Source organism: Camelus dromedarius, chromosome 30 (genome assembly GCF_036321535.1).
Source record: "Camelus dromedarius isolate mCamDro1 chromosome 30, mCamDro1.pat, whole genome shotgun sequence".
Taxonomy (NCBI): domain Eukaryota; kingdom Metazoa; phylum Chordata; class Mammalia; order Artiodactyla; family Camelidae; genus Camelus; species Camelus dromedarius.
This window is the reverse complement of record NC_087465.1, coordinates 3526421-3538894: the sequence shown is the minus strand read 5'-3', so window position 1 is coordinate 3538894 and position 12474 is coordinate 3526421. Positions and strand designations below refer to the sequence as shown.

Sequence of the window (12474 nt, the reverse complement as noted above, 5' to 3'; positions counted from 1 at the left end):
AAACATTATTAGCAAATCAAACAAATGACCTAATTTTAAAAATGACCAAAGAACTTGAACAGACATTTCTCCAAAGAAGACACAGAAATTGCCAATAAATGCATGAAAAGATGCTCCACATTACCAACCATTAGGAAATGCAAATCAAAACCACAATGAGACACTACCTGACATCCAGTAGGATGGTGACTATAGACAAAAAACCCACCAGAAAATGAGAAGTGCTGGTGATGTGGAGAAACTGGAGCCTTTATGCACTGCTGGTGGGAATGTAAACTGGTGCGGCCACTATGGAGGACAGTGTGAAGGTTCCTCAAGAAATTAAACACAGATCTGCCATATTATGCAGCAATTCCACTCCTGGGTATATACCCAAAGGAACTGGGAGCAAGGTCTCAGAGACCGCTGTGTGCGCATGTTCACGGCAGTGTCATTCACAACAGACAAAAGGCGGAAGCCGCCCAAGTGTCCATCAGTGGATGAACGGATAAACAAAATCCATTGTTTATGAATCACTATGCGGTAATCTATACACTGTGTAGTTCACATTCAATGGAATAACGTTCAGCCTTAAAATGGAAGGAAATTCTGACACATGGACGAGCCTGGAGGACATCATGCGAAATGAAACAAGCCAGTCACACACACACACAAAGACATACACGGTATGATTTCACTTATTTGAGATTCCTAGAGGAGTCACATTCATAGAGAAAGACAGTAGAATGGTGGTTACCTGGGGCTGGGGGCGGGGGGAGGGGAGTTGTTCACAGTTTAGAGACCCAGTTCCGCAAGATGGAAGTTCTGGAAATTGGTTTTACAATGTAAAAATCTACACCAGAGCTGAACTATACATTTAAAAATGGTGAAGGTGGTAAATTTTACGTTATATGTATTTTAACACACACACACACACACACACACACACACTCAACAAATCTATACAAATGATGAATTTGTACGAGATTTTCACCCTCTTTCAAATACTCTAAATAAGAAGTGACACTCTGGATGGACCAGCTGCATGTTTTCCAACGTCCCATCCTCCTCTCCTCTAAGCCTCAGGTTCTCCCGGGCAGAACCTGGGGCCACGATAAATACAAATTGTTGAAAATCAGTGTCAGCATCCCACACGTGGCGCAGCGGAAGGCCGGGGAAGGGTGGAGGTGGGCAGGAGGACGTCGCGTATCTGGAACCGGAAGCAAAGAGGTTTCCTCAGTCCCAGGATGGACCGAGGTGCTTGAGCTCCAGGTGACAATTCAGCACAGGGTTGAGCCACTGAAACTGGCTCTGAGGCTCAAGGCTGAGCAGCAGTTCTTCTGGCTGTCCCCTCCGCCCCAGCACCCCAGCTGCCTCTCCCTGAGCGCCCACGAGCTCACACCCGCAGCTCCTTTGGACTGGACAGGCTGGGCGGGCAAATGGCACCTGGGGCACCACCATCGTGGGGCTGGTAAAGAGGTCACCAATCTACTTGCTAGGGGCCCTCAAGGAACTATTAAGAAAACACAGCGGGCTATCACAGTCTCTTTTCCCTCAGAGCGGTGACCTCCCAGACCAGCAGGTGCAGACAGCACGCAGTTCAAAGCCTTTACCCTGGCTTCTCAGCCGACCACTAGGAGGTGGGACCAGGGCTCCACACCCCACTTCCCAGGTAGGGTTACTGCTTTAGAGCAGACAAGGACGCCCAGGAAGCTTCCTCTAATTTCTCCGCAAGACAGATATGCAACTCCTTTGCCAACAAATGTCCACAGGAAGGTCTAAGTGGATTATTTATAGTTTGGACTCATGATTAAAATTGGGGGAAAATCCCCCACTGAAATGGAGCTTCCGGTGACTACAGTCAAACATGGTGAGATGAAAATAATAATAAAAATCGACTGCACAGAGCCAGACTCCATGGGAAACGCTTCAGCTACATAATCTCATTCTTCCCTTCAGCAACTGATGGCATAGTTGTTTGCCCATTTTACTGATGAGGAAACTGAGGGCAGGGAGGTCAAATCAACTTGTAGATAACTTAGCAAGTGAGAGAGTTCAGGTCTCCGAAAGGCAGGAGCAGCTGGCTTCTCCACTGCCTTGAATGACTCCGGGAAGCTGCTTCTCTGATCAAATAGTGACAACCGCACTGTCTGACAAGTGCGGGAGATAATGGATGAAAATGTACCTCGATGGTGTAGCTGGGACATTCTTTTCTCTCCTCCTCCCCCTCCTCTCTCATCCCCTCACACACATGCAGGGAGGCAAGGTGGGCTCAGAGACCCAGAGGACAGTGAGATGTCATTGTGAACCCGCATCTTCCTGCCAGTAGGCTCAATGAAGAGACAAGGCTGGAAAGGGGAGGCCAGGGAGGCAAGGCAGAGTCCCCGGGTCCCAGAGTGAGCCAGGGGGTTGGAGCAGACGCGTGCTGGGGAGCGAGGTCAGAGCACAGACACCTGCAGCTTTTAGAGGAGTCGTGGCCTCTAAGAGGGCAGAGAATTCCAGTCCCAGGGAGTGCTGAAACCATCTGGGGAAACCGCTTTTGGATATTTACACAATTTTAAAGAATCTCCACACAGATTATTCATAAGCTACAACAGGGAATTGAAAAGTAACATTTATAAGAAAGAAATCTGGTGGATCTCCTTCAAATCAAACAGAACATAGGCAACAATGGGACCGACTAACACTCGGTGCCCTGGACGGGCGCGGGCAGACACAGCATTGCTTAGTACTCAGAGGCTACTCGTGCCCGCGGGCATGACCTGAGCGAGTCACCGGGAACTACGGAAAATGCAAATGAGGGATGTTCTACAAAACGACTGACCTGCCATGAAAGATGAAGACATGCCGGTCCAGATTCAAGGAGACTAAAGACAGGTCAGCTGAAGGCAGCCACGTGGTCCCAACAGCCTGCGGGACGTCGTAGGGACAAGAGGGGCAATTCGGATGCAGATTCTCTACTGGATGGGATGGATCAATGCGGAACTTCCTGACAGTGAGCCCTGTGTGTGGACGGCGGCCCTGCTCTCAGGAGATACCTGCCTAAGTATTTAGGGGTGAAGGGTCAGCACACCTGCAACTTACTCGCAAGTGGTTCCACACCAACAATAAAATACGCTGTGTGTGTGTACATATGAAAACGAGAAAGTAAATACAGCAAAATGGGACTGGTGACTCTAAATGAAGGGTATACAATTTTTTCTTTAATGGAGGTGCTGGGGATCGAACCCAGGACCTCGTGCATGCTAAGCACGCACTCTACCACTGAGCTATGCAACGCTTATTATACTGTTCCTGTCTCTGTTCTATGGATTTGGGAAAAAGTATATTAAAAAAGAAATGAAAATACCTCAGGAGGAAAAGGTGGCAATTTTAAAAAAACGAGCAGAGAACAGTTTGACAGTTCCTTGAAAAGTTAAACAGAAATACCGTGTGACCCAGCAATTCCATGCCTACGAGGATGTCTGTACCCAAGAGAAATGAAAACATCTGTCCACACGAATGCTCAAAGGAGCCTTATTCACAATAGCCCGAAGGTGGAAATAACCCAAATGTCCATCGATGGATGAACAGATAAACCGTGGTACAGCCGCACAATGGAATACTGTTCACCTGCAGAAGAGGAAGAAATTCTGACCCACACTGCAACATGGGTGAACCTTGAGGATGTTATGCGGAGTGAGACAAGCCAGACACAAAGGGACAAATGTCTGCATGATGCCACTTACACACGAGGTCCCTAGAGAACCACATTCACAGAGCTGGAAAGTGTGTCCAGACAGAACGGTGTCCAGGGGCCAGGAGAGGGGAGCAGGGAGTGTCTGCTTAACAGGTGCAGCGTTTCCTCCCGGAGTGATGGAAATATTCCGGAACTGGATAGAGACGATGGTTGCACAGGAACATGAATGCAGTAAATGCCACCGAACTGTTCACGTTAAAATGACTGATCTTACATTACATGAATGTTACTTCAATAAAACAGAACAGGGTGGACAGAGAAAGGAGAGGGAGGCTGTGAGGGTTTGGGCAGCAGAGTGTGGACGGAGACACAGCCAGAGAGGGCACTCACGCCTGTGCGTCCGCTGACCGGACCGGAAACAGTGCCAGGGACGCACGCGGACCCCCGTGGAGAATGTGACTTGTGTAATTGTGAGTCGCCTGAAATCTGCTCACAAGTTCACAAAGACACAGCGCAGTCAGAATTAATTACGTGCTGAGTCATATTTAAACGATACTTTGGCTAAAGCAGCGACAACAGGAGAAAAACGGGCAAAGCTGTGATCCCAGGGGCCCAAGATTTTAGAAGGAAAAAACCCTCCCCTTCACAGACCCCTGGGCGTGAAGTGACCGCGTGGCGGCAGCAGGCTGAAGAGTCTCGTCTCTGCTGGGCTGGCGCGGGACAGGTTTTAACAGCCGCCTGCCCCGTCTCCTTAGAAATCAAGTTTGCTCTCACTGACACGAAGCTGGCGCAGAAAACACGATCCACTGAAAAATAGTTCTCTTATTACAAAAGAAAAGGGAATTCACATTCACTATAAAAACTTTAGAAAAGACAGGGGGGCGGAAAGAATTGCCCCAGAGAAAGATACCGCTAGAATTTCGGTGGCCCTCTCGCCAGCCTGAGAAGGTGATACTTAACAGGGAGCAACGACTCGTTAATGGTGGAACTTTGAGCATCTTCAGAAACTTCCTTGGTGAGAAACTGCAATAAATCTGAGGTTTCCTATTAAATCCACTAGCAAGGATGGTCCTCACCCAGGTGTATCTTTCCCTGCGATGCACGCCCATTTCCTGCCCTCATCACGTGTATCCAGAGAATCTGGTGCTGAGAGGATCACCAAAGAGCAGGCCGAGCAACCAGGATAAACGTCCACCGCCCCCTTCCTTATAAACATCCTTCCTTAAAGAAAAACCAAGTCACAAGGAAGGGGAGCGTCTCATCATGTAGATTCTGTAGGCTAGTTCTTGGTACCAGCTGGACAGAGAGAAACAGAACTAGCGATGCCTCTGAGAAAACTTTAGCATCAGGCTGAGAAAACTGACAGAAACTGGCTGGAGCCCTTGTTGCCGCCGCCTCCAGAGTGGACCCTGGCTCCTGAGGCGCACACTCACCCATCCAGACTTCCCCGAACTGCCCGGCGCCAAGCCTTTTCACCAGTTTAATGGACTCCCGGGGGATCTCCCAGGCATCTTTGTCCCATGGCTTCTGTGGTTTGGGACTGATGCAGGCCTTCTCCAATCTTCTGCACAAGCCATCTGATTGCTCTAATTTGAAAGAGAAAAGAAAGGTGGAAAAAGTCATCCTTTGTGTTTTACCAGCATCTGTAGAGAAGTCTGAACTATTAGTCTTATCATTTCCAACTTGCTGAGGTCTACGAATCTAAAATGCTTATGAAGGTTATCGTCGGTGTAATTGTGACTTTTGAAATTCTTAAATGAAAGACAAGTTTAAGACATACTTGATTTTATTTATTAGTAATGCTAATCTATAAAAATAAAAACATCAACATGAACAGAAATACAAAGGCCGACAGGTTGTCACACTTAATAAAATACGATTTTAATTACTGAGCCCACGTAAGCTCTTCAGGGCACATTGGTGGGGACGTGGTCATGTCACCAGGGGTCCCCAGTCCCAGTACAGGGCCAGGCTTCCGCAAGCACTCAGCACACAGGCCAGATGAATAGTGGATGAGGTAACAGAGCAGGAGTGGGGACTCCGCAAAATCTGGGGTCCCTGCACCCTTCATATTTGAGGTCCTAAGCAAATTTTATAATGTGTGTTCCCTTCCAGCAGGTTGAAGAACTAAGCAGTAACAACAGCTGCCCATCACAACTGACCTCACACAGCGAATGAACCAAAAGGCTGGTCACGAATTCAGCTTAGCAGGGCCGGAGAGCTTGGAGACGGAGGACCACTGACCAGATACTTCCAAATATTTTGCTGTTATTGTTGTTGTTTCTGTTTTCTTTTACTGAGAGTATGCACTACTTTTACACGCACATACACGTCTATACACTGGGACACAGATCTACAAAGCTGCATTCCTAGTCCAAATATTTAAAGATGCGTTATAAAACTATTCACTATGTGAAAATAATGTTCACTTTTCTCTTTGTAATTTTGGAATATTAACTGTCACACAGCACGAACTAGCTAGGAAGGACTGGGATAATTATTCACAAAGATCAAACCTGCCTTTGGATGTATACTTATAGATCAATTTAGAACCAATTCTAGAATATGATCCTCCAACTTTATCCAAAGGAAATATGATGCATAAAAATTTTATTCAGCATAGTGTTGGAAGTTCTAGCCACAGCAATCAGACAAGAAAAAGAAATAAAAGGAATCCAAATTGGAAAAGAAGAAGTAAAGCTGTCACTGTCACTGCAGACGACATCATCCTATACACACAAAACCCTGAAGACGCCACCAGAAAACTACCAGAGCTCGTCAGTGAATTCGGTAAAGCCGCGGGACACAAGCAATTTTAATATAAAAAAGTGACACCATGTATTTATCACAGTACACGTACTTTTTCTTGTCCAGCCTCGCATGTTTACTTACTTTGGTAATGCTTAATCATGTCACTGATACAAGGAAAAGTGATTCGTGGGGAGATGTAATAACCCCCATTGTCCAGACTTCTAATTTTGTAGTGCTTAATAACGTCACCGTGCATGGGGTCATAATCTCTGACGGACAGAGAGAAACTGCCTGTGAGGGAAGAAGTGCAAGCAAAGATTACCCTTATATTTTATAAATCAGATTGGGATTACACACACCATGGTACACATTGTGCCATAAAGATACGCAAACTATAAATTAAGCATGTATATAGTGCATAAAGTCCTATAAAAATTCTACTTGATAAACAAAGCTAGCGTTTTGTTTGCCGTGAAGCTTACCAACACTTCTCTGTGATGGGTTTTTTTTTTTTTTTCATTTCACTGAATTGGAAAGTTATTCTGATTTTTCTTTCTCTTAAAATTTCAAGATTTACTCTAAATAATAATGTAAGAGGCTCAGTAAACATAAAGCACAGTAAAAAATGACCATAATTATGCCCGCTTTTATGTTACTTTTAGCAGCAAAACTAATCATCTGAGTTTGTTATTTGTTATATCAAACTATAAAACGTTCACTACCAGAACACAGTACAGGCATATCTCGGAGATACTGCGGATTCTGCTCCAGACCATCTTAACAAATACCTTAATAAAGTAAGTCACACAAAGTTTTTGGTTTCCAGGTGCATATAAAGGTTTACACCATATTGTAGTCTATTGAGCGCACAACTGTCTATGTCTAAAAAACAATGTATTTACTTTAATTGAAAAACACTTGACTGCCAAACATAGCTAACCATCATCTGATCCTTCAGTGAGTCACAGTAGTAACATCAAAGATTGCTGATCACGGGTCATCATCACAAATACAGTAATAATGAAAAAGTGTGAAATAGCATGAGAATTACCAAAATGTGACACAGACATGAAGTGAGCAAAGGCTGTTGGAAAAATGGCACCAATAGACTTTTCTGATGCAGTGCTGTCACAAACGTTCAATTTGTAAAGAAATGCAGTATCTGGGAAGCTTAATAAAGCGGAGCCCAGTCAAACCACGTCTGCCTGGAACTCTTTTTTTTTTGGGAGGGGGGAGGAATTCTAGAACGGTTTCTAAGGGTGATTTCCTAGACAGTGTTTTATCAGAGGCCTTATGTGACTTCCTACCTTTTAATGTTTCACTTTCTCTGATAAGAAAAGCTCCAGCACTGTTCCCCGGGGCCAGAAGCTGCCTTTCTGCATCTTTCCTGGTTATATCCTTGAAAAACCACCTAAAAAGACATGCGAACATTTCACAGGTGTTATAATCCAGCGAAAGACAAAGATGGAGAAGAGACAAGAAACCCAACGCGACACACACGGCCTCCCCAGACCACACCAGGCTGGGACTCACTCTTCCGTTTCCAAGGTGTTGACTTTGGCTACGTAGTTGCTGGGGATGAAGCCCTCTCTCTTGGTTGAAAGGGACTTCGCTTTCCACCATTCTCCTTGCCTGGAACAGAAACGCACACCAGAAGGGCTCGTATCCAATGACTCAAGAACTACATTGCAACTGTCTTCATGTGTTTGTTTTTGGGGGGTGAGGGAGGGTGGGGAGGATCCCTGGAACCCCAGAATCCAGGGACAAGGTACCCTCCTCTTGCTGAAATAAAGCTATGTTCAGTGACGGAAGCAAAGGGAAGCAGCCTCCCAGCTGAAGCGTGGGTCGCTGTGGTCAGAGTTGCCAAACAGGAGTTGGTGAAAATGGTTTCCATCCTGCAGTAGCAAAACATTCGCAACTTCCCCTGGGATACCTGAGAAGATGCTTGTGGTTCCTTTCGGCCAAACAAGGGGGTCAGAAATGGCTATCAAGGGAATTAAGGACCACAGTTTCCACGATATAAACTCCTTTGCTAAAACATTTAGTTTCCATAGACAGACACCATGGAAAAATGAAATAGAAAACCGTAAAATAACCCCAAGCAGGCAGGCCTCGCCACCAGGCTCTCATCTTCTGCAAGAGACATGGGGTCAGGGCTGGGGAGGGAGGGATGGAGAGGTCCCCGAGAGCCTCAACTATGGTCCCCAGCAGATTCCCACACGCAGATGGGGGCCTCGTCTGCAAGACATGGACAGGCGCGGCTGACGCTAGGCTGTGGTCCTCTACGTGTCTGCGCCACATCTGTATATAAGCGCCATGCCGCCCTCACATCAACCCCATGACGGGGGTACCGCCGCTCCTGGTTCAGGAGAGAAGACATCAAGGCATAGAGCTCAAGTGGTTTGCCAAGGGCACACGGTTCCCGAGTGGCAAGGCCAGGACCGGGCTCACGTTCACGCCCAGCCAGGAACTGATAGCTGCGCTCGGCCACTCAACAGCTTATACTCATAAGGGTGTTCCTCCTCTGAACAGCCAAGGGTCCCCTGGTTGGCAGGCCAAGGAGACGACACATACAAGATTGGTAGGGAAGGAAGCTAGGATGAAGACACTGGAGTTCCTTATTCTCAGCGTGGTCCTGAGCCCTGCGGTCTGAGCGGGAACACAGGCTGTGAGTCAGCACGGAGGAGTCAAGGAAATGATGTCCTAGCGTCTTCACAGGGGTGAAAACTGCTGAGCAGGGACCTTCTCAAGATGACCGCTGGTTCAGCCAGGCACCCTGCTGAGTCACACCCAGCTGGACCCAACCACGTGGTCTGACTTTGAGTAAAATAGCCAAATAAAAATGGCACTAAAATAACATGCAGACTCCACATGGACTCAGAGTTCTTAAGGCAGCACAGATGGGTGAGGAAAGAAACCAGCATCTGTCTTCAAAGGGGAAAGTCTTGGGAAGGGCCCACAGCAAAGCATACAAGGAGAATCCCTCTGCCTGCTCCCCCGGGGCAGCAAGGAGGCTGGAGGCCTGGTGCCGCCACAGAGGGGCCGGAGGCCAAGCGAGGGGCCCAGGCTGCAGGACCCGGCGCCCAAGCGAGGGGGCAGCAGGCGCGGTGTGCCTGGGCACTTACTCCTCCAGGACTTTCATCTTCTCTCCTTTCTTGAAGGACAGGTCGTCTGGGTGGATGCCATCGTAGGGATACAATGCAACCACGATGTCTCCTTGCTCCTCGGGGTCTAAAAACCAAGAACGCAAGCAAAGACCTTTAAGAATCCATCTGTGGAAACATTTTAACAAATCGTCAACAACACAAAGGATGAGATGAGGTGCTGAGGGGAGGGGCAGCTGGAACGGACACGTGTTTCCTTCCTAGTGGGGCTCGGGGCTGGCGTGGTCCACAGTCAGCAAGGCACTGCACACACCGGGACAGGGCTTGTCACTGCAAAGCATGCAGACCTACGACCACGATTGTGTCCAACGTTATGTCTAAGAAATGAGGCACCTATGCTCAAAAGCTAAAAGGAGGAAACAATCCAAACACCCTCTGATGAAGGAAGGGATCGACAAAACGTGGTCTACACTGACAACGGAATATTACTCAGCCCCAAAAAGGAAGAAAGCTCTGACACATGTTCCAATGTGGATGAACCCTGCAGACACTGTGCTAAGTGAAATAAGCCAGCCACAAAAAGACAAATCGTGTTTGATTCCACTTACGCGAGATCTTCAGAGTAGTCGAGATCACAGAGACAGAAAGTAGAAGGGTGGGAACCAGGGGTGGGAGGAGGAGGGGTGGGAGGAGGAGGGGTGGGAGTCTGTGTTTAATGGGGACAGAGTTTCAGTTTGGGAAGATGAAACCGCTCTGGAGGACGGAGGTGATGGCTCACAACACCGTGAAGGTGCTTCGTGCTAATGAACTGAACACTTAGACATGGTTACGACGGTAAATGCTATGTCACGTGTATTTTTCCACAATTAAAAATGTCAGCAAGTACCCCCAGGACAACTACTTTATCGAGGCTCTAACAGTAAAGGAAAGAAGTGACCAGGTTGTCATAAAAACGTACCTTTATTCTGAAACCTCTGTCCTGGTAAAAGCTGGGATTCCGCAACCTGCAAGAGAGTATTTGTTGGAAAAACCCTTGTCACCTTTAGCTTTTTATGCTGACGCTCATGTTGTAGGTGACACCATTTTCTAACAGTAGCACATGAGGTTTAGACTGGCTAACTTACGAAGCCGGAAAGGAGAGGAGGACAGAGGAGGGACCCTGCAGGGCTGCATCCCCACCTGCACGGCCCAGGGACCGGCTCTTCCTTCTCAAGCAGCCATTGGCTGGGGCGGCAGGAAACAAACGGGGCTCTGGGCAGGGACTGCGAGCTGCTGACCCAACCATCTCCCTCCCTCTTATTTGCCAACAGAACCCTAATGCTATTCAGGGAGGCAACGTGCCCAGCTACATGCCTTTGCTTCCCGGTTCTCCAGCCTCCTACGCAGATGGGGGCGGGCGTGCAGCCACAAGCAGGTCCTTGTGGGGCTTCGGGGCCACCTCTCCTGCCCCCGCCCTCCTCTTTCTGCTTAGAAACAGGTGACGGCAGGGGTCTCTGCAACCAGGGAAACCAGTCACAGGCAACAGCAGAGCCAAAGATGGTGTGGCCTGCGGCCCTGGTGACTTCGTGGAAATGCCACCTAGCCCAGGACTGCTGATCTCCACGCCTCCCAGACTTGTTTTAAAAAACTGCAATCAGGGCTTGGGGCCTAGCAGCTGAGGCCAAGTCCTGACGGACCCAGCTTCCTGTGGCTGACCCGAGTCCACCACGGGGACAGATGGCACCCCTGTTACTTCAGTCGGGAGTGAGTTATCAGGAAGGGTCTGGTGGCACAAAAGGTCACCTCATTACCTTTTAAATAAGAGTACTTCTTCCTTCGGTGACCACGGGGGGCTGTATGAGACCTCTCGGGTCTCTTGTAAGGAAGGTACTGTCGGAGGCTTTTGCCCACAAATCGTGTTTCTCTTTGATTAAATTGATTTAATGCAATAGGACCAAGACAGTTTGTACTGACATTTAAGTTTCTGATGAACATCAGCCCATAAAATCTCCAGCTGTGTGTGTCACGGGGGAAGGGGGATCACATTTTTTTGGTATCAGAAAGTCTTGGGTCCGTCTTATCCTTATTTCAAGAAGTTTTATACTGATTTTTAAGCTCATTTGGGTTTGTATAATCAGGATGTATGATCGACTGTAAATGAGTTAGAGGAGATAAGGCGAAAATGAGACACTAATGAGATCACTGCAAAAGCAGCAAGCTGATTTTCAAAGATCAAAGAGTCCTTAGATTACAAACGCTCTAAGACGCTTTTCGTAAGACCAGAACACGCGGGTGCACTCGGCTGCTGTCACTACTCTTGCTCTTTAAAATGTCTTTTCCGTAAAGTGCCGTTGAATTTGCATCAGTGCAGCAGCACCATCACGTCGTATCTCCTGGAATCAATCCAGGGGTGCATTCTGGGCACACCTGGCGGGAGCCGAGCGTTACCTGCGGCCGTGGGATGAGGCCCAGCTCACCGGTTCATAAACATAAGCAAGGGCGCCTGTGACCACAGGAGGCACAACTCAACCCTCCCGCGCACACGAGGGGGCCGAGATTCCAACATGCTTACGACATCTGCTTTCTAACTTAAGTTTTAACCTCCTTTACCCTTAATAAGAGGAAAAATGGTGTGTACGTTTGTACATGTTTCCTACGCTTTTCGGAATAAAGGACGTCTTCTTTCATCACTTAAAAAAAACACGACACTAGGGGTTTTAAAGCATGTAAAATCTATAGCACAGGACACCAGAAAAAGCCAGATCGTTTTTACGAGCTCTTTCGAAGTCTATAATAAGAAAACTATTTGTGACTCCAATTCCTTGTATCATTTCATTTCCTATGAACCATATTTACACAGTACAGCTCCACGTCTATACCTGTTTGTGTGATGTGTTTTTAAATATTATACATATTTGTGATCACTAAATTATTAAAGTTATTCATAATCTTATACATTTTGAGTTTCTATGTATAAAATTA

General features: G+C 47.3%; 1 protein-coding gene across 5 annotated transcripts in view; it reads right to left on the bottom strand.

Annotated features, from left to right (window-relative positions):
• The window catches only part of LYN (LYN proto-oncogene, Src family tyrosine kinase), a 105869-nt gene that overhangs the window by 42161 nt on the left and 51234 nt on the right, over positions 1-12474 (bottom strand). For all 5 annotated transcript variants that reach the window (XM_064480821.1, XM_031441608.2, XM_031441611.2 and 2 more), the window contains 6 exons: positions 10472-10517; positions 9535-9640; positions 7943-8041; positions 7717-7820; positions 6551-6700; positions 5092-5244 (listed from right to left, as the gene is read on the bottom strand). In XM_064480821.1, coding sequence (XP_064336891.1) covers positions 5092-5244; positions 6551-6700; positions 7717-7820; positions 7943-8041; positions 9535-9640; positions 10472-10517 — 658 coding nt within the window. The remainder of the gene's footprint in view (positions 1-5091; positions 5245-6550; positions 6701-7716; positions 7821-7942; positions 8042-9534; positions 9641-10471; positions 10518-12474) is intronic.